Source organism: Pollachius pollachius, assembly GCF_949987615.1.
Source record: "Pollachius pollachius genome assembly, chromosome: 1".
Classification (NCBI taxonomy): domain Eukaryota; kingdom Metazoa; phylum Chordata; class Actinopteri; order Gadiformes; family Gadidae; genus Pollachius; species Pollachius pollachius.
Window position 1 is genome coordinate 45,265,068 of NC_136934.1, and position 22,500 is coordinate 45,287,567.

Here is a 22,500-nt window from a genome sequence, read left to right on the forward strand (position 1 = left end):
GTCTTTCCCCTCCTCTCTCGCTCTCCCTCTCTCTCTCTCTCTCTCTACCTTTCACCCCATCCCATAAACGCGTCTAAGGAGAGGATCTCTGGGGAGCGAAATTAGCAGGACACCTAGATCTTCAAAAGCTCCAGACTGAAGACATTAGAGGCGTCGTCAAAGAACTCTGGTTGTATGTGTGTCTGTGTGTGTGTGTGTGTGTGTGTGTGTGTGTGTGTGTGTGTGTGTATGTGCTTGTGCTTCTGTGTGTGTGTGTGTCTATGTTTGTACATACGAGCAAGCGAGAGGAAGCAAGAGAGACAGACAGAGAGCGACGGAGGGAGTTTGACTGCGTAAGCGTTGATTTTAATTGCTTTTAGCCTGTTCTGTGCTGTGCATTGCTGTCGGTCTGTGTTCTACCACTGGTGGGAGGGGAGGAACGTGAGGCCAACATCGACCGGTCGGCGGAGGTGGTACATGCTGCGTCAGTGAGTTGAGTTAAAGAGCTCCGACTGAGGCCTGACTGACGACAGCGGAGCGCGTGAGGCGCCCTGTCGTCTCCTGGTTTAACCACCCGGAGTAGGACTCATCAATCACCGGGCACGGTGAACTGACCAATGAAACACTAGCACGATGAGTGTGGAACCAATGGGGAAACAACTCATCAATCCAAAGGCATGGGGAACTGACCAATGAAACACTAGCACGATGACTCTGGAACCAATAGGGAAACAGAGAAAGGGCTGCGATTGGGGACTGATATCAACAATGTCAACCGATGATCGCTTGGAAGTTTGTCAAAGTAGCATTTCCCACTGGCAAGGGTTGGTTTCCATTCCAAGGGCCCTATCTTGCATCCAGCGCAATTGACTTAATCACAGGCGCATGTGTCGTTGCTAGTTTGCAACTGGCGCAGAGCGTTCTTTTCCCTCATGCGCCACGCGTCGGTAAATTAGGGAATGATCTTGCGCCGCAAGGGGTGGTTCGGCGAAAGGAGGAGGCGTGTTCTGGCGCAAACGTTCCCTGGTGCTAATTTGCAGTTTCAGAAACCACTTGCGCCAGAAACCAGGAAATACCTGGTTCAAAGTCAGTGGTGCGTTGTTCAGATGCTATTTTAAGGTCGCATGCATAATGTTGCTTTTGCACTTCGCGCATACACTTTGCTTCTCTCATCTACCTAGCCACACATTCTTGGTAAATTTTTTGGGAAAGAACAGCTGATACAGCGGTAATAAGTTATACTTTTAAAACAATGCATCTGCAAACACCGTACAGCAAAGACATATTTTCTTGACACAGACATCGTGTACATGCCCATAACTTTTAGGATTGATCGATTTGATCGTGAGAAAACATTGTTTTACCGCGAGTGAGTGTTAAAAAGATGGCGCGCGTGTGTGTACGTGTAAAATAATTAATGAATGCGGGCGCGCGTCCATCTGTTTAAACACACGCAAACTAAAAACGTAACGCATAATACAATCCATGGCAATGTATATTAACGGGGGGACACATACATATTAGGAACACAAGTCGATAACGATAATGCATACAATTCTGATAAGAAACAATGTTTATAATGTATTGCGTATATCATTAAATAGAACCACAGTTACCGCATATCATATGTTATATCATAAAAGTTTTCTTTGCCGAAATTTATTTGAGGAGTCAGTATTTCTGAAGTTCTGGAAGAAAACCTTATTCTATGTGTGAATTAGGCCATATTATTTGGCCATAAACTGAGCCATTGGAAATTTGAAATTCATGTGGTCATGCATCTGTCTCATCGGTGACTGCAGACGCGCTGTCAAAATATTAACTCGTCAGATTCAAATGCGCTCATGGCTCTTAAAGGGGATGGGAGCTGGCACTCTCATTGGTTTATTGCACGATACGCCCAAAACACGCCTACGGGTAATTAGGCTACTTCAACCCTTTTTAGATCTGCGCCGGGCGCAAGAGTCGTTTTTTGCGCCGGTAAACTAGTGACATCGCCATAGAACCGCCCACAAAGCTACTTGCGCTTGGCGCTTCTCACTTGCGTTTCGGACCGTTAAAATAGGGCCCCAAGTGTGTTTCATGTCCGTCCTGTACACATCCAGTGACCCAGTTCATTCTGCCAAGGAGATCTTCGCCTGATGAAGTTTTCCCTCTACTCTGTATTCTACACATGTCATTTATTGCACGTAGTCCTCTCCCTGCCTTCCTCTAGTTCAGTAACAAGGTTACAGGGCTGTTGGGCCAGGTTTCCCATCACATAATGGCTTGTGCAATCATGAACATTATCTCCATGATTCATGCTGTCTGACTTTAGACATGGATTGAGTATCCTTTTTCAGAAGACAGAGGAGGCGACCCGCTTATAACCCCCAGAACTCAAGATGTTTTATACTGATGCTCGAATTAGACGTTCTCTGCACTCTGAGTTCCTCTCTGCTCCTCTCTGCCACTGCCAGCTCTCCTCTCCCTTTCTTGGATGTTGGCAAGGAGAGAGAAGACGAAAGCCAACACATTTTCATGAAATGTATGTCAGTGATTGCTACGGGAGATTCAGTCTATATCTTTAGAAGCAGAGTAGGTGGAAGGTACCAAACACTGATATCTAACTCTGTCTGCCTGTTGTGTTGCCTGGTTTGGACCAAGGCTGTTCAGAGAGGTTAAGGCTGGTAGGCCGGTTGCTGTTTCTCATCAAACATGGAAATACAGAACAGAAGGTGGTGGGGCTACGTGGGCCCCGTCACAGCCGGTGTGCTTTGGCCTGGTGTGTGTGTGTGTGTGTGTCTGTGTGTGTGTGTGTGTGTGTGTGTGTGTGTGTGTGTGTGTGTGTGTGTGTGTGTGTGTTTGTGTTGTAGCACGCATATGTGTGTGTTTTATGGCAGTATGTGTGTTTGATGTAAACTGTCTGCATGTGTGCATTGGGCGTGGACTGTAAGTGCACATTCGTGATGCTTGGGAGTTGTGTGTGCTGTTTGTGTGTGTGTGCGGGATTGTGCGTGTGTATCTGTGGATAGATTTTGGTTGTATTTGTATCCGTGTATGTGTGTTTGTTTGTGGTTATGTGAGTCTGTGCGTGTGCATCTGTGCATAGATATGTGTGTGTTTTTGTTTGTGAGTATGTGTGAATGTGTGTGTGTGTGTGTGTTTTTGTTTCTGTGTTTGTGTATGTGTGCATGGATTTGTGCGTTTTTGGGTGTCTGACGTGTATGGCGGTGTGTGTGAGCCTGGCTCTGATCCACCACCATCCAGACCCTCCCAGTGCCTCTCGCTGCTGGTCTGGCTCCACGATGGTCCCCTGTGGAGGTCTGATCATGGCCAATCTCTCCACCAACTACCTCGTTTCACGTCCACGTCTCCCCCACTGAGGAGCCAGGGTCGCTGCGGGCTCCAGGCTTAACAGGAGGACGGCTGCTCTGCATCAGCAGGCTGGGGCCATCTAAGGGTTTGATCAACTGGAGGAGAAGGCTGGATTGAATCAACTCTCCACATTTACCCTCCATGTTTAATGCTCATATCCATCACTAGGGGAACCGATGTGATCTCAGAGTTCACCTAGACTCTGCATAGCCTACCCACTTACCCCCCCCTCCCCACACCCCTCTTGCACACTTATTGATTGTTTTACGTTCTTGCACTTAATGTAAGCACTTATTCTATGTTGTACGTCCTGGAACTTAATGTACGCACTTATTGTATGAGGTACATCCTTGCACTTAATGAACGCACTGATTGCATGTTTGTCTGTCGTCCTTGCACTTACAAACATTACTTAAGCATTGTGTCGTATCTTATCCTAGCTATCTCTGTACCGACAGCGATATAGTGCTGTTTCTCTTTCTTCTGAAAAATGTAAGTCCCTTTTGATAAAAGCATCTGGTGAATGCCCTAAACGTAAATGAGGATGGTAAATAGCTTTCTCACAGCAGGGAGCCGAAGATAATATAAAAATGAATAATAGAACAACATCACGGAATAACATTAATAATATAATAACCTATGTTTTGATTTGTTTAGCTTTATTTCTGTTGTTCTCACCCAGGCTAGGTGCTATGTCCCCGGCTAATATTGCTTATGTTAGCTTCCCATTAAAGAGGCCTCGTGTCTGGTCCCTGGTGGTGGGAGATGTAGGCCAGGATGCATTGTGGGAAGCCATAATCTAATCCTTGGAGCTCCTGAGGCTTGGAGATCTCACCGTGTGATTGGATAATTTATCCTAATAAAGAGACAGCGCCTTCATCACCCTAAATCACACGCACGCACACACACACACGCAAACACACACAGACACAAACACGCACGCACATATACGCAAACACAACGTAGACATACATACACATTATTCACACAGACAATGATAACAAAGACCCAAATGTACATACATGGACAAATATAAATACACACTGTAAAACACACACACGCAGACGCATACATAAGTAAACATATGCAGACAAACTCACAAATACAAAAACAAACACAAACACACATACACGCGCGCGCACACGTACATATATATGCCCGCAAGCACAGACACGGACCAATATGGACGCACGCACTCATACACACAAACACACAGACACACACACACACACACACACACACACACACACACACACACACACACACACACACACACAGATGTGTTTGTGGCATTGTCTGCCGTTCCAATCTCCTCAGACAGAACACTGTGTACAGAAGCAGCATCAAACCCAAAATAACCCCCACATGCATTCTGTTACGAGATGCACTGTCACAAGCACATTCCACATAGTTGATATGTGCAATACGCTGCATTCCTTACCTCTACACACACACACACACACACACACACACACACACACGCACACACACACACACAAGCACACAGATGCACACACACACACACACACACTTAGGCGCCCATAGGCGAAACCTCCAACCCATGTCAATTTGTTTCTAGATGTGCGATATCTATTTCATTCCAAAGCTAATCCATGCAGTAGTATAAGATTAGAGACCTCCTGCACACACACACAACCCCGCTTCCGTTCCAAACAGGGTTTAAAGATAACCAGTCTGCTGGCAGACGGTATAGTGGATCAGTCATATGGATATCAGAGCGGCAGGGGGATTTTAGTGCACTGCTTGAACTGTTAAAACTGTTTGGTGAAAAAGAGAAAACTAAAAAGTAAGGGTTATCTGTTATGATGATGGTTTGTTTCCCTGACGCAGCTTCAATTGGCCTTGAGCAACGACATCTGTCCCCACTCCACAAGCAGTGAACGCCGAAGGCAGGTTTCAGAGAAGAATCGGCTAATTTAATATAGGTACTAAGATAAAATGTCTGTAGGCGGCTGTGCTCCAACAGATAGAGGTGCTGTATGTATAAATATAGATCAATCCATTGTCACACCGGTTAAAATTGAATACAACATTTTACGATGTTGGCAGTTTTTTTGAGCAGGATACATTTCCAACCCTTCAAATATATTATCAGAGGTCGGTTGGCCTTGACTATCGAAAACTCACAGGGGTGATAAAACAGCGTACTGAAAGATGATATGAATGTTTCAGAGCGAGACATGGGGAGTGTAACAACATGCTCTCTGCTGTCAACAGCAGTGGCTTCTTGTTATGATGTCTCCGGGGCTGAGAGGTTGCATTTCAGTGGATGTGAAAGGATGGGAGTAGCATCCTGGCTGTGTAGTGTTAAATGGCCTTTTTTTCTTTGGTTCGGCCAGTAGTGATTCAAATTGGCGTGGCCTGGATGTGATTGGCTCCTCGTTTGTCCTCTTTACTGTAGTGAGACGAAAGCAGTGCTGTTATATCGCTTGTTCATACCAAGTGTAAACGTCCAACACCTTGCAGAGTACTTAGAGAAGGAGAAGGCATGGGTCAGAACTAACACTGACACACAGACATCCTGAGCAGAATCACAGGAAGAAAGCCACAGAGGACACCGAATGGAATAATGTGGGACTGCACGGGTAAAACCGTGTCTGATAAGGTGTGGATGACTCCAGTTTGAACCACATCCTGTTCAGCGTTCAGGTGCCACCTGGTAAAGACTCCTTAACGGTGCTATCATCAGACCCAACACGGAAAATCGGGCTCTCAGGATGTTAGTTAAACATTTGTCTGGAGCCTGTCACCAACACTGTCATAATAGCATCAATAATGGGTCGGGCTCCGCTGGGCTTCTCACCAGAAGGGAGAGGCGGCCTAATGAGTGGGAGAGGGGGAGGGAAGGAGGCGGGGGGGGGGGGGGGGGGGGGATGGAGTCACGCAGCATCAGGACCACGATGTACCAGAGCTGCATGACGGAGCACTGGGGAGCCGTTGGCGAGATCCATCGCTCTCTGTTTCAGTGTCCCTGTCTCTCTCTCTCTCTCTCTCTCTCTCTCTCTCTCTCTCTCTCTCTCTCTCCCTCTCCCTCTCTCTCTCTCTCTCTCTCTCTCTCCCTCTCCCTCTCTCTCTCTCTCTCTCTCTCTCTCTCACGAACACATACACACAGAGTCAGGCTGTCTCTTTGCATTGTTTTATCTGGCTTTTCTTTAAACAAACAAATACACCAACAAGCACACAACGGAGAGGAAGACAGACACACACAGATGCATGCAGGCACACACAGGCACACACAGGCACACACACACACACACACGCATAGAAAGAGAGACACATGCACGCATATGCACCCCCCCACACACAAGCACACCTGAGACACCTAAACAAACGCCTCTGTTGACACCCAAAAAATGTATTCAGGTGAGCATCTCACCTGCAGCCCGTGATGGGTGTGTGTGTGTGTGTGTGTGCGTGTGTGTGTGTGTGCGTGTGTGTGTGTTTAGGTGTGATGTGTGTGTTCAGATGCTTGCTTAACCTCCTGTCCTAGTTTACCCTGGTCGCACTAGGAGAACAACCCCTATGGTGATGGGACCACATACAGTGTGTGTGTCTGTGTGTGTCTGTGTGTGTCTGTGTGTGTATCAGTGGCGGCTGGCGGTTTTTAAAGTGAGGGAGGAAATCTGCGCCCTTGGTTGCCATTGGCCTGCTTGCACTGTTAGTGGCGTATGCTGGCATAAGTATGTGTGATTCAAGTTGTTTTAGGTTGTTTTGCTGAACTACAAAATAGCAAGGAGGGATAATTATGTGAATAAAATTGACCCAAATCCACCAGTGGCAGCATTGTACTTTGAAAGTTGGTGGGCAGCATGTCTTGGACTACAAGGACAGAAGGAAAGGATGCAAAGCCAATTAGTAAAATCAGGCCTACTCTTGATTTGTACAACTAAATAAAAAATCTGGGCCTATCATTGGGCCTATTTTTGACCAAGAAAATAGGCCCAATGATAGCCCAAAAGACCAAAAGGGATTCCATTTAAAATGCATCATGCATCATGAATCATTCACTAACATCCTTTCCACAATATCAAACAGAACGGTCAGAGTAACAAACAATTAAAGGAACAACCAGAACATTATCTCACAATTATTAACATGGGCTGTAAGCCTAACATTGTTTGAGGCAAATGTGGATGTTAATGGATGTTCCAGAATGTTGGTCATGGGGTTAAGCCAATTAAGATTGAGGTTCTTCATTTATAGATCAAGTCCATCCTCCTTGCTGTTTTTATGTTGTAAAGATATCAGTTACCTGGTCATACCAAACGGGATATTTTTAGAGTGATTTCAGAATAACGGCGTGTGTAGCTCCACGTTTTCGCCGCCCTTTCAGACGGCTTGGTAACCCAACCGAGTAGTGTCAAAAAATATGTAGGCTCAGTGTGTTTATTTCGGGACCTTGCCCAACTTTTGGCGGTGGAAAAGCCAATATAAGTCAACCGAGCCGCACCGAACCGCACCGCTCGACGGAAACACCGATATAAGCGGAAAGAGCAGCACTGTACCGCAACGAACAGTAGCGCATCGCTCGTTAGAAATGAGGCATACGACTGAGCGGGTTCATGGGTTCTCGTAGCATAGACTTGGGGGATAACCCCTCCTTCCGGGCTGCTCCACAGCCAGGGCTCTTGCTTATTGCTTCATAGCGCAGCAAGGGCTCCTTCTTATTGGTTCATAGCACAGCTAGGATTCCAGCCTATTCGTGAATAGACGTTGGCGCGATACAGACCCCTTAGCTAGTCACACCGACTCAGAGGAGGACTTTCCTCCTCTCTCCCATCGAACCCATGGACCTATTAAAGAATGTTATTCACCAGCCGCCAACACTTTCGGGGAAATGAATGGGAGTCAATGGAGGCTAAGGGAGGAACGTCCTCCCTGAAGTATTTGTCAATAGGCAATGGGGGGTTGCATGTGTGTGTGTTTCTATGCTGTTCTCTTTTCATTGTTTCCGCTTGTTTCTCCCCGGTAATAAAAGCTTGTTTACATTAAGAGGTTAACCAGCCACACATGCACTCATTTATTCATGTTGATCGCTCTGGATTATTCATCTCAAACCAGAGGAGCAGGGCATTCGCAGGTTGACTGATAGTATTTCTACACGTGCTGACAGCTCTGACATTTGAAGACAAGTCTCCACCAAGACGCCGGCTGACCTTTGGAGTTTTATCAGGCTCCAGGACTGAAGTATTTTACCGTTTGATATTTTGACACAGAATGGACGGATGAGGGAACATTGATTACCTGCGGCCCGGCTGCAGCAGCAGATGGTGAGGCTTAGCGCTACGTGATTTAGCGACTACACCACCTCGCAGCACCTTGGCCGTCTCTTTCACACATTTCTGCTGGTTTAAGTTAAAAGAGCAAAAGTTTTGACTTGATATTCAATTATCACTATTTAGCCATTTTGGCCACGCAACTTTTTTATAGGTTTAGAGGGAATCTAAACCAGTCCCATTGGGACTGGAAGTCAAACACCCTAACCACTGGTACACCCTGCCTCCTGCGCCCTCTACTCATTCTGAATATCAACATTTAAAAGGGCATCTCACTGGAATACCTGCTGCGATCTCACGGCAGATTTCAAAGTTTCTAAACTTTTGACATTTTGATTGATATCGACGTACTCTTTTCTTCTTAGGAAGTAAGATCCTTACGGAGTAAGAAGAAAAGAGTGAAGAGCAAAGTGTTTACCGTGGTGGGTGCTTTAGTGAATCAAAACCAACCAAAGACACGCCTCTAAGCCATGCGAATGAATCACAGATCAGCAGATAGAGAGAGAGATAGAGAGAGAGAGAGAGAGAGAGAGAGAGAGAGGGAGAGAGGGAGAGAGAGAGCGAGAGAGCGAGAGAGAGAGAGAGAGAGAGAGCGAGAGAGAGAGAGGGAGTGAAAGAGAGAGAGAGGGAAAGAGAGAGAGCTTTATTAAGCCAGTGGAGGTTAGCTTAGCATCGTAGCACAGGGGGCATTGATCCACGGGGAGAGAGCAAGCCTGGGTTAACATCGCTACTGAATGTTAAACAGCTCACAGAATTCCCCTCAGATATCCCTCTTTCTCTTCATCATCTGCGATATCCCGCTCCTTTCTCATGGTAACGCCTTATGACTTCCACACCCATCCTGTAAGATGTATCGTGTGATGGGATTCAACCTCAGACGGCTGCTCAGACAAATGGGCCTAATGTATGCTTTCTCTAATGGCATCTTATGGTACTTAAGGCTGAGCAAACATCGCTCTTCCCACACTAATATTAGCTACATTAGTGCGCGTCCTCCCGGCTTCCAGCGGTCACATCCACCATGAGCTCCTCCACCTCTCAGGTCTCACACGCCCCCACAACCTCATCAGCGTGGCTCAAGTGCCATCGACACCCACCCCAACGGAGCCACCGTTCAACTATTATCATCCTTATTAATATTGTAGTGTCCTAGGAACTAATATGATACTATCATCACTCACAAATGATATCAATTATGTAGCAGTCTAGGCTTTTAGAGTGGAAAAGGCAGAGGCGTGCTTCAATTTCTGGTCTTAACTTTATCAATCGGCAACATATATAACATTGAACAAATTCGAACTATAAATATTTAATGTCGTTGTTTTTGTTTTGTTGGTATGAGAAAACTAAAGCCAAATCTTTGCACGTAATCGCTAGAACCTGCAGGCATAAAGCTAGTAAAGAACTCACTGTGCTGTGGATGCTGGGTCTGGCAGGAGCCTTTTACGGAAAAACATTGTGACGATGACTTTAGTGAGCTGATAGGAGTAGGGACATGGGCTTGCTTTTCATCTGGATGGGGCTTATAGTAAAGCTAATGTCTTTTGAACTGAGTACATTTGGATGAGTCTCTTGGACCGGGCCATTCATCGATTAAGTGAGCTGTTGCTTTTGTGTGTTTGCTTTGCAGTTGTTGGGGTCGGACTAGGGAAATCACTTTCCTTTATAGGCTGTCCTCCAATAACAGTTTATTTTGTTTTTACTTACGGAAGGATGTCTGAGGAAATGGCTTATATTGAGTCGCAGTCCTCTTCCCTTTTATTAATTTTTTCATCTGGCAGACGAAACATCTCCCTCCAATGGATTTTGCCGCGGAGTGCGCATTCCTTTCAAGCTATTGATTTTTTAAACAAAATAAAGCATACACGTTACGATGGAAAGACACATTCCTCGCCTAAAGTTCACTGACATATCTTCCTCTGCGCACTGAGAGAAAAAGCCTGCAGACGTAGAGCGAGGGAGGGAGAAAAACAAGAAGAAAAGACAAGTATTTGTAGTCTAGACGAAAGGCGGCGTAGAATCCCTCCACTCTTTAGGTGACCCTGATCTTCAGCGGGCCCACACTGTGTGCAGCAGGGAGCGGTGACATGGATTTGATCAATAACCAACAAACCTTGCCGAGCCTAGAGCAGTGACCCTCCCCCCGGGAGAGGTGAGCACTCCGGCAGATGGGAAATCTGAGGTTCATTAAACGGACGGTTGGCTCAGAGAGAGATCTGGCCGGGGTCTCCACAGCCAGGACGGTAGATCTGGACTCCATATTTCTCCACCGAGGCCATATCCCCATCCTCATAGAGAACACCCTGCATACAAGAGCACATGAATTCCGTACACATATTCACATCATGCATACAACCCAAATATTAAGTAAAAACAAAAATTATAAACCTATTATATACCAACATAAAGTTGACTTAGGGCGACATTTGGCCCAGGAGGTTGGCTGGTAACCGGAAAGTTGCTAGCTCAATCCCCGGCTCTTCCTAGCTGAGTGTCAAGGTTTCCCCGAGCGAGACGCCCCACCCTAATTGCTTCTGACCTAGCTGTCGCCTTGCATGGTTGATTCTGCCGTCGGTGTGTGAATGTGTGCATGAATGGGTGAATGTTGGTAATAAAGGTAATATTGAGGACTAACATTTGAGGAGCTACTGGTTAAAAAGCTCTGTATAAATGTTTACCATTTACTTTATAGGCCTACATCTGGTCAACAGGGAAGCTTTTTTCGTCTCCTAGATTCAGTGGACATAAAACCAGCATCTATTTTTAACGGCATCCCCTGGAGTTTTGTGAGGGTGTATTGCTCAGATTATTACAAGATGTTTTCATTTTAAAACATCCACAGCCTTCTGGCAGGCTTATAGCTGGCTAATCAGAAATCCCAGTGTGTTTCTATCTGAACAGATCCTTATATTCCTGTGTGTTTGTTTCTCGCAGCAGCATTCAAACCTGTCGTTGTTTAACCGGAACAGTCAGGTCGGTGGGTTTGTGCTTAAAATAGACACATACACATATAAGCAACCGCTTATTTCTTCTCTTCGTTTTTTGTCTGACATCTTCTTTGTGCCATTCTCTCCTATCACTCTCCTGTGCTATCTACCTAAAACTGTGCTATATACCTGGAACTGGGCCTCCAGTAGAACATTTCCTGTTCTCCTCAAGGATCCATTTTATAGAACCTCATTGTTGTTTAGGAGTTACCAAAGTCATTATCTCGCTTGTCTGTTTGAAGAACATAACCGTTCCTGTCGTGTTCATTGACTCAGGCGAGCACCTCCGGGCCTCATTTGTGGTCGCTGGTCCATATATTCGGCCCGCTGTATGGAGTTGTAACGGCCTCCGGCCAGCCTGTTGAGAGGGACGATGAAAGGCAGCTGGGTACACTCAGTAACCCAACCTCTAATATCTACAGTTTGAATTCATGGGCACACAGGTGTGATCGGACATTTAGCTATATTACAATGCATATTTTCTCATAACTTTCACATTTACATTTATATTTAGGGTATTTAGCAGACGCTTTTATCGAAAGCAACCTAAAATAAGTACATTTGTCAGAGAAAGAGAGAAAATATATCGCCGTTGGTACTTTAAGGATGTTCATAGAGCCAAGTGCCAAGCACTAACAATTGTTAGGTTAAACTATGACTATCACATATCAACACTGTCACGCTGTCATTTACCTTATCCATATCAGCAATGTGTGCAGGGCAAGGCAGACCGGTAAGCCTACTCATGACCATAGTTTATCTACATTTATATGCCACAATGTCCTATTTAGTTTGATTTGTAGTTTTTATTTTCTATGTTTCGCACAATAAATATTTATGCAAAAATTAAAGTTTGGAAGCCCAACCCATCACCCCCGCTCATGAAGTCCATCCAAACCAATTTAAAATGTACAAGTCATCAGTTTACTTCAGTTTGTATTTGATATTAACTAGCAGTAGTTGGAGCAGCAAAAGCAGCTTCTATGTAACATATTCAGAGCAAGAACATGTTTTTGGGGTGGTTAGTCACCAGCATCCATCTGCTAGTGACTAAGTGTCTGAGTAGATGAGATGAGCAGTGCGCTAACACTATCTCTCCTTACCTTCTGTCTTCTGTGTGGACTGAACCCAACAACCTCTCCGTTGACTCTTCTATTTTCCCAGAAAGGTTCTCTCCTCCGTCTTCCACACAGGAAGAGTAATTGGTGTTTGCCTGCGTCCACACACCACTTTCCCCTCAGCCCGCTCAAGCAAAGGAGGCATTTAGCTCAAGGCTATAAGCTAATGACGTGTTTTGCTAAAGCAAGGTTCATCTAGCGAGAGGTGAAATAATCATTCAACACCTCGTCCCTGTGGGGATCCAGATAGCCGTTCGACACCCAGGTGTGCACACCTCCATTACCTCACTATTCTTTACTTTTAGCTGGGTGATCTTCACTACATTTGAATGATTCATGAAGAATGCCAACAGTTGATGACCCGTTGTGCATATATTTTACTCTGCCTGTATCGTTGAGTGGCTAGGAGGATCCCCATTGTGTGTAGACTGCCACGAGGAATCCTAGAGCAGCATCACTTTTGTAAACAGACCCGTCAGATGTCCTCTCCTCAACGTGCCAAGTTTATGCCATGCTAATTAAACTGTCAAGAATTACTCGATGCATCTAATTTGACGAAACAATGCTGAACATTAACTGAATGTTAACGGACGCACGTTTCTGACTGATGTTGTAGCGATCAACAAGCATGATGTTTGAATAATGTATGTGGTAATATCTTTTAGACTAACTATCTCCCATGGATGAATCAGTTTACTTTAATTGGCAGTATGATCATCAAAACCACAGTAGGATCATCAAAACTTTGTTGCAAATATCACGTTTCCTTGAAGACATCCGAGGGACATTGAAGACAATGAAACTTGAGATTTGCACAAACTCCATCGCGGTACTGAGGATTGATTGCCTGCTTCGGCCCTCTGCGACTACTTGGTGTCCGCCTGAGTAACCGTGTCCCAACATGTGCTGTGTTTCCCCAGGGCCATGGGGGAGGTGCATGGGCAGCGACTGCGGCCCCGGTGGCAGCCAGAGCCGCGCCGTCTGGTGTGCCCACGTGGACGGCTGGACCACCCTCCACACCAACTGCGACCAGGCCCAGCGGCCCTCCAACCAGAGGAACTGCTTCCGCGTGTGCGACTGGCACAAGGACCTGTACGACTGGCAGCTGGGCGCCTGGAACCAGTGCGTGCCCGTCTCGGCGAGGGCCAACGGGGCCCCGCGGCTGGCCCTGTGCCACGGCGGCGAGGAGGGGACTCAAATGCGGGAGGTGGGCTGCGCGCTCCGGGCGGACGGGTCCCCCGCGGACGACGCCATCTGCGAGTACTTTGAGCCCAAGCCTCGTCTGGAGCAGGCCTGCCTCATCCCCTGCCCGCAGGACTGCGTGGTGTCCCAGTACTCGCCCTGGACCTCCTGCTCAAAGACCTGCGGCACCGGCCTCAAGAACCGCGTCCGCAGCATCCTGGTGCCCCCCATGTTCGGGGGCGCCACCTGCCCCAACCTCACCGAGTTCCACACCTGCAGGCCGGGCCCTTGCTCTGCCCCTGAGGGGGTGTACAGCCTCCGGATCGGGCCCTGGGGCCCCTGTGCCCTGCCTCAGACCCGGCCCGCCCGTCAGGCCAAGCGGCGGAGGGGCAAGGGCCCGGGGGGCAGGGACAAGGTGGGTCTCAAAGACCCAGAGGCCCGGGAGCTGATCCAGAAGAAGCGGACCAGGAACCGGCTGAACCGGCAGGAGAGCCCCTTCTGGGACATCCAGGTGGGGTACCAGACCCGTGACGTGACCTGCAACCACTGGAACGGGACCACCGTGGAGTTACAGTGAGTCGTCCGCCTGTCTGTCTAGATTGCCATCCATCGCTGCCGTCTATTGGTCCAAACAGCCGTCACATCTGCACCCACAGCATCACAGCCACGATCAAATTTCCTGTCAAGGATTATTAAAGTACCATCTTACCGTATCCCGTATACAGGCTTCTGCTTATATCGCTATTTCAGCCTTTAAAGAATTCCCTATTAGTCTCTGATGCTGTTAGAACTGAACAACAGCCCTGACAAAAGAAATATTGATCGAGGACGCTTTCTACCATATTTTTCTACCAGGTCATCATCTGAAGCAATGACTTGACATTGTGCTGAATTCCTTTTTAAGCAAGGCTTCCATTGCTCTTCAAGGCCTTGCTTCGTTGACTTTGCAGCCCCCCTTTTACATTACCAATGCCATGCGTTTGCCTGAGATCTTGTATTTTAGAAACTGAAAAAGGCTTTGATCTCTAGGACATCATGAAGTAGTCTTACTCGCGTCATGGCCGCCACATGCCACTGTACATAGGGATTTGATCCATTATGCACTCAACTGTTCATTGATGTATTGTCAATGTCATGTGGCCCCTATCAGCGACTGGGATCACACCATTTCAAAGGAACCCCCTGAAAACAACTCTGATGCTCAGAGCACCATGAATATTAATCCCTGACTTGTTTATTTTTGCCTTGTGAAATATTCATGCTTGTTTTTGGGCACTATTTCCTTAAAAGTGGAACAAACTTCCAGGGTGTTGCGTTAACCCCATCAAGCCCGGTGCGCTCCGAACATCCCTCTCCCTTCACGCCTCTAATGTCCTTTGAACACTATTTAGTAGAAGCCTTTCTCCAAAGCAGCTTACCGTCAATTCAGATACATGTCATTAAGGAGCAAGCGGTGGCGTCTTGCTCAGGGATGCCTGTAGACTTTGGGGTTTGCGCCCAGAGCCTTTCTCCGCTGGGATTTAAACACCCAAACCACTAGACTGTCCTGCACTATGATGGCGACAGATGCCTCAGATGCACATGGGTCAGCCATCTCCTGCTGAAGCGGCGAACACCTCAGTTGCCGGCCTATGTCTGCATGATAAAGATGACCGCCTTAGCACCACGCACCAATGAACTGCAGATCACAAACAAAAATTGTGTGTTCGTAGTCAACAGTCTTTCATCTGTACTTTATTTCTGCCGCATGCTGAAGTTGTGTGAATGTCATCTCTTAATAAGATGACCTATATAGAACGCTCTTTTTTGCCGCAACAGAATTCAGTGGCAGCGAGTATTTTTTAATCCTTTCTTTCATTAATATTTCATGAATTGCTGTTCAGGAAAAAGAGTTGTGTGTGCGAGTTTGAAATCACGGCCATTGTTGCTTCGCTGTTGCTTAAAAAACGTCCAGGCATCGCAAAACAGAGCAGTTTAGAGAAGACATCATCAGCTCTTTGAGAGAATGCAAAAGACATTGAGCATTATGCTGTTCCCTGTCTCGCCTCAGCGACAGAGATGAGAAAATAATGACTTCCGACTCCCAACCAAAACTTCAGCGGAAAAATAGAGGAAAGAAAATAGGATCCAGTTTGCCGGGAAAAATGGGTCATTGGTCACACCAGGGAACGCTCAGAACTCAGGGTTCAGTCCGGGGAGGAAATGGAACTTCATGGTACTATCTCCCTCTCTCTCTCGCTTTCCCTCTCCCGCTCTCTTTTTCTCCCTGACTGTGTTTCCCTCACCGACTCCGGCTTCAATTCTGTTTGTTTTGCTCCGGCGCATAAATGATTTGAAGCTTCGAGTGTGTTTGGCGTCATAACACAGGCGAGAATTCTTCACGGTGTCGCTCTCCGCCGTACCGCACGGCGCGACTTCAAAAGGGTCCGCGGCGCACGTGTTTTCATTTCCGAGGACATGGTGGTTATGAAGGCAGAGGGGAGGAAAGGAAGGAACAAACAAACAAAAGAAAGGAACTGAGGGAAGAAAAAGGGAACGGAAAGATAAAGTCAACAAGAAAGAACGAAACGAACCAACGTAAGAAAGGAACTGAAGAAAGGAAAGGAAAAATAAAGAGAAAGTAAATAAGAAGGTAAGGAAGAGAAGCAAAAGAAAAAGGAAAGAGATGTATCAAAAAAATAATTAGAAGAAATATTGAGCGAGGGAGTGAGGACAACAGAGAAACGTCGCGAAAAACAGCTCAAACCCTAAAGGGTCTTCCTTTCTCGCCGAGCGTTCGGCGTGGCGGAGGTGAAGAGGGGCGGCAGCAGGGACTAAATGAGGGGTCTCTAAATGAAGCAGAGCTGTAATTATCTCTAATAGCTCGTCAGCTGCAGTCGCTCCAGGGGAAAGACATGCGGTCTGGGTGGCATAATGTGCTCCTCTTTACTTAGAACTAATTTCTAATGATTCCGAGGAGGAAGCCTTGTTCATTACTCGTAAACACTTGGTTTGGGGATGATTAAAACACTGCGTCCTTCATGGCAGCCCCCCCGCCCCCCTGATGGACTTAGCATTAGCACGCGGTGCTTGTACCTTCGCTCCCCTTTTGTATTATTCATAATGTGAAACGTGGAATGCTAATGAGTTAAGCTAATGGGATGAAGAGGAATGGTAGCCGTTGGCGAGGAGCTTTATGGGAATCTTACTCCTAACGTTACTTTCGCGCTGACGCGTTCGGAAGTGCGATAAGTCTTCCCTTACTGCAGGCCCCCCCCTCCCCCAACCTTAAAAAAGTTCAAGGTCTAACCCAAGCCCTGCTCACTGTTTCGCTGGGCTCCCTCCATAGATATGTATACAGACTAGATATCGCATTCGGCGTCTAAGCATGCGTCAACCATGCCGCCATCTTGCCGCAGAGTAAACACCCACCAGGATGAATGAACGTCCGATGGGGCAGAGGTCCTTTTCCAAAATTACTCTAAAGCGCCCTATTTTTAAGCAATCTTCAAGCGGGTTGGTTTCTGACATACGTCAAACGTGTGTTCGGGTAATGATAGTAAAAAAATTATATATATTGATCTTGTGTTTTTCATCTCTTGAAAACACATCTGACGTATGTCAGAAACCAACCACGTTCCACTGATCAGCGCAGCTCAGGCGATATCTAGTCAGTTTTTCTATGGGCTCCCTCCCTTCCCAGGGAGGGCCCGACGACTCATAAAGATGGCCAGGCAGGTGATCTTAATCTGCCTCATCTGCAATTTGCAAAACGTCCGCCTCCCTTGTATCTTTATTCCTCTGCTCCCATTTGCGGTGTTCAAGTCGGGGACGCCTGTAAGTTAAGCGTTTCATTACCGTTAAACGACTACGATAGAAAATGGGGCGAAACGTTTAAAAACTGACTGATTCCAGAGGTTGCTTGTCCCATTATGGACATAACTCAGTAACACCGCAGTGTGTAGTATAGTGTGCAGTGTAGTGTGATCCCACCAGGCAGCCGGGTCAAACTCAGTGTGAAAGAGATCCTTCTCCCAATCCACAGCAAATCCCCGGCTTAGTTGATCCCGTGATGAACGAGACATGATTAGCTACATGCATGCAAACACACACACACACGCACGCATAGGCACACAGACGCACACACACACACACACACACACACACACACACACACACATGCATAGGCGTACACACACACACACACACACACACACACACACACAAAGGCATGCAGGGAGAAATGCACGCATACACACAGACACGCACACACTTAAGACATGCGGTGGGTATTCCATCACACGTCATTTCTGGTTATTCAAACTTGCTTTAACATCTTCTCACAAATGTACGAATTGTAAGTCGCTTTTGATAAAAGTGTCTGCTAAACGCCCTAAATATTAATGTTAACTTAATCTTTACCCCCCACTCCCCCCACCCATTCCCCCTGCCCCCTCTTCTAGCGAGTGCACACCCATGGATCTCCCGCACACCGTCCAGTCCTGCCTCCTCCCCAAGGACTGCCAGCTGAGCGCCTGGGGCGACTGGGGCCCCTGCTCCAACGCCTGCTCGGACCCCGAGGCCCCCGGCGGGGCCCGCTCCCGGGGCCGCAGTGTGCTCCAGTTCGCCATCGGCGAGGAGGGGCTCCCGTGCGAGGCCCTGGAGGAGACGGAGGCCTGCGAGCCGCCAGGGGAGGGCCCGCTGCCGCCGTGTCCCACGTGAGTGACGATCCAAGACTCACCTGATCAGCTGTTCACCTGGACTCTGCATAGCCTCCCCCCCCCCCCTTACCCCCTTACCCCTTACGCTCCTTAAAACAACCCTCTTACGCACTTATTGTATGTTGTTCTTCTTGGCACTTAAAAATAGTACTTAGCATTGTGTAGCGTCTTACCCTAGCTGTCTCTTGTTTCTATGAGCATCCTTACTGTAACGACAGCACCATATTGTTGTTTCTCTTTCTTCTGAGAAATGTACCTGTTGTAAGTTGCTTTGGATAAAAGCGACTGCTTAATGCCCTAAATGTTAAGTGATGTGTGGCGGTCGTCGCGGTAACACTGGAGGGAGGGACGGGGGAGGAGAGGGGGGTTGAGGGTTCAGGGTTTGAGGGTCCGGGAGGTGGCGTGTTTGTTGTGACTGGCCAGCAGGGTAACAGTCGCAACGTACATGGTCCACTCCAACCCCTGACCCTGGAGAGGGTAATAGGAGGTGGCAGCTGGCCCAGAACAGCTGCTGCAGGCTAACTCAATCAAAACACACACACATACGCAGACACGCACACACGCACCCACGCATGCACACGCAGACACACACACAAACCTACCGTAGGATGCACGCACGCATTCATGCACGCACAAAGACACGCGCACACACGCACGCACAAAGACACACGCGCACACACACACACACACGCGCACACACACTCACACACACACAAACACACAGACAAATACACAGGCAGAGACGCACACACACACACATACGCAGACGAGGAACACAGATGACATGGCAGACCAACTCAGAGACAGGGAGGAGGGATTAACTAGAGTGCATACGGCCGTCTGTGTAACAGGGATGGCTCTCCAGCTTCCGCCCTTGGCCAGACAGACAGTTGTGGGGGATGAGAGATGTTATCCCGTCACTCTGGTTGGACACAACGCGTGTTTGTCTATGTGGGGAAATTCGTGGGTGTGTTGCTTATCCCAGCAGAGAGAAAGAGAGACAGAGACATACAGAGATGGAGACCGAGAGACATAGAGATGGAGACAGATGCACATAGAAAGACAGCAAGAGAGACAGATATTGACAGAGAAAGCGAGGGAATGAAAATGCACAGAGAGAGAGAGAGACGGAGAGGGAGAAAATGTGCAAAAAAAAACTAGTGAGTACGAAAAGTTGAAGGCAGAGGGAGAGAGAGAGAGAGAGAAAGAGACGGAGACGGCTGGAAAAAGAGAGACATGCACTACCAAAGTGGGAGAGAGAGAGAGAGAGAGAGAGAGAGAGAGAGAGAGAGAGAGAACTCGAGACACAGTCTTCTGTTTTCTCTCAGACAGAGACCATATGCCTTTCTCTTCATTCACCATCATACGGCTAATTTGCTCTCGGGGGTGGCCTTGTGTGTGTGTGTCTGTTTGTCTCTGTGTGTATTTGTGTGTGGGGGGGGATACAGCATATGGAGACAGATTATTAGAAGCGCTTGGGATGGGGCAAAATAAAAAGTATAGACAAATGGCATTAGACAGCAAGCATGCTTTCGTAACACACATGCACAGGCCCATGCATGCACACACACACACACACACACACACACACACACACACACACACACACACACATACACACACACACACACACACACACATTTGTTGTTGCTTGACTAAAGTCCCTGTTGTTTTTAAATGTTTGATAGATTCAAAAGATTTTGTTGCAATCTGTGGAGGGAACTTTTTGTCAAGAGAATGATCCTTGTTTTCCTCAATATGATTTGAGGCTTTGTTTAGTTTTTAAAATGAAAGTACTTCCAGTAATTTATTTTCCCTTCATGACATTTATGTAGCAAAGTAAAAATAGCAGGGAAATTGCTTCTTACTCTGCACTGTGCATGTTTCAGATTCTCCCAAGATTAAACCACATTTGCCAGATTCTTATCGTATTTTTACACTCAATCACACACCCCCACACCATTATCTATTCACCGTACACTGCATGTCTCTGTGTCTTTCTATCTTGCTCTCCCTCCCGCTCTCTCTCCCTCTCTCTCTCTCTCTCTCTCTCTCTCAGACTCTCCCTCCCACTTTCCCTCTCTCTCTCTCTCTCTCTCTCTCTCTCTCTCTCTCTCTCTCTCGCTCTCCCTCCCGCTTTCCCTCTCTCTCTCTCTCTCTCTCTCTCTCTCTCTCTCTCTCTCTCTCTCTCTCCCTCTCTCTCTCTTGCGCTCCTTATCACTCTATGTATCCCTCTCTCGCCCATTTTGTTCCCTCCCTCTTCCCCAGGTACACCTGGCGTAGCACCGAGTGGAGCGACTGCCGGGTGGACCTGTTGCTAAGCCAACAGGACCGTCGGCGCGGCAACCAGACGGGCCTGTGTGGGGGAGGCCTGCAGACGAGGGAGGTGTACTGCGTCCAGGGCAACGCCGAGATCCTCACCTACCTCAGCGACCTGCGGGACAAGGACAGAGGTGAGAGGAAGCCCCTCCCTCGTCACCTGGAGGTCGTGGGTTCGAGTCCCCGCCCTCGTTTCTGCCGCACTTATGCACTGAAATCTTTTAGAATAGGAGGCGATGCTGAGAGAGGATTATAGGGGGCTATCCGTGCGGTAAAACTTTCAAGGGATTATTAAACGAAAACATGAACAAAAAACATTTACGTATTAAGCATTAAGATCTCATATCACGCCTTTTTATAGGGTTGATAATTGTATTGGGGGGTACTACTAGAATAGGGTAACATGCCAGTCTAAGGCAAAGGGAAGTGTCGAAAAAGAATAATATCACCCCTTTAAGATGTCTTTTTAAATCTAGGAAAGATCATTTTTAACGACCACATGTGTAATTGTAACTCATTGGAAGGGTAATGTGTTCATTGTTCTGGTAACGTGACCGTGCAGTCCTATAGTTCCTTTAAAGGGGGCATATTACACCACCAGGTGTGAGTGTGATTAGCCTTACAAGCCATTTCAAAAATCTGCCCCATATGACATCAATAGTGGGCGTGTCCACCTAGATCTGTGCTGGATAGATGAGCAACGTTTATTTCAGTCCACGGGGTAGGCTGGTAGACTGATCTATCCAGCACCGATCTAGGTGGACACGCCCACTAGTGATGTCATATGGGGCAGATTTTCGAAACGGCTTGTAAGGCTAATCACACTCACACCTGGTGGTGTAATATGTCCCCTTTAACAACTCTGAACAACAGTCAGAAACCAGCCCTTCAGGTCACAGTACAGTACAGTACAGCAGTGCTCATCAGACACAAGACAGCCTCTCAGTTCACGTGCCATCACACAGCAAGAGACAGACCCCCTGCTGGGACCTCATCATGTCTTCGCCCCTCTGCCTTCATCTCCTCGTTCGTTCCAGTCCTTTGCTCTCACGGCAAGCGTTCATCTCTGCTCTCCCCCCTCCCGCTCCCCCCCCAATCCCTCTCGTGACCTATGGAGTCAAGGAAAGGTCGAAGGCCTCTTATGGTGTGACACTTGTCAAGCCGGCTTAGAGTCAAAGTGGCCCTCTAAGAGAGGGGCTTAGGGCTGAGCGGTCTAAGCCCACTACCTGGGTCTGATTGCGTCAGAGCGTGTGAGAAGACCCACAACCACAGCTTGGAAAACATCCGCTGTTAACTCAGACCGAGAGAATCCTTTAAGTAGTTTCACCTTTCAACCCTTCACCTTTTATCGTCATTTGCACACCAAGAGATCGACTGCGATAAGTGCGACATGCAGCCATCAACGGCAGGGAAATGCTTTACATTGAGGGCCTATAGCGGACGCTTTCGTCCAAAGCGTCTTACAATAAGTACATTTGTCAGAAGAAGGAGAAACAACACTCTATTGCTGTCGGTACACTGAGGATGTTCATAAAACCAAGTGCCAAGCACTAACCTGTGG

General features: G+C 47.4%; 1 protein-coding gene across 1 annotated transcript in view; it reads left to right on the forward strand.

The window, feature by feature from the left end:
* The window catches only part of thsd7ab (thrombospondin, type I, domain containing 7Ab), a gene marked incomplete at its 5' end in the record, with an annotated part of 101,472 nt that overhangs the window by 4,247 nt on the left and 74,725 nt on the right, over positions 1-22,500 (forward strand). The window contains 3 exon segments of the mRNA XM_079757153.1: positions 13,659-14,493; positions 18,363-18,617; positions 20,889-21,073. Of these exon segments, the coding sequence (XP_079613279.1) occupies positions 13,659-14,493; positions 18,363-18,617; positions 20,889-21,073 (1,275 nt within the window).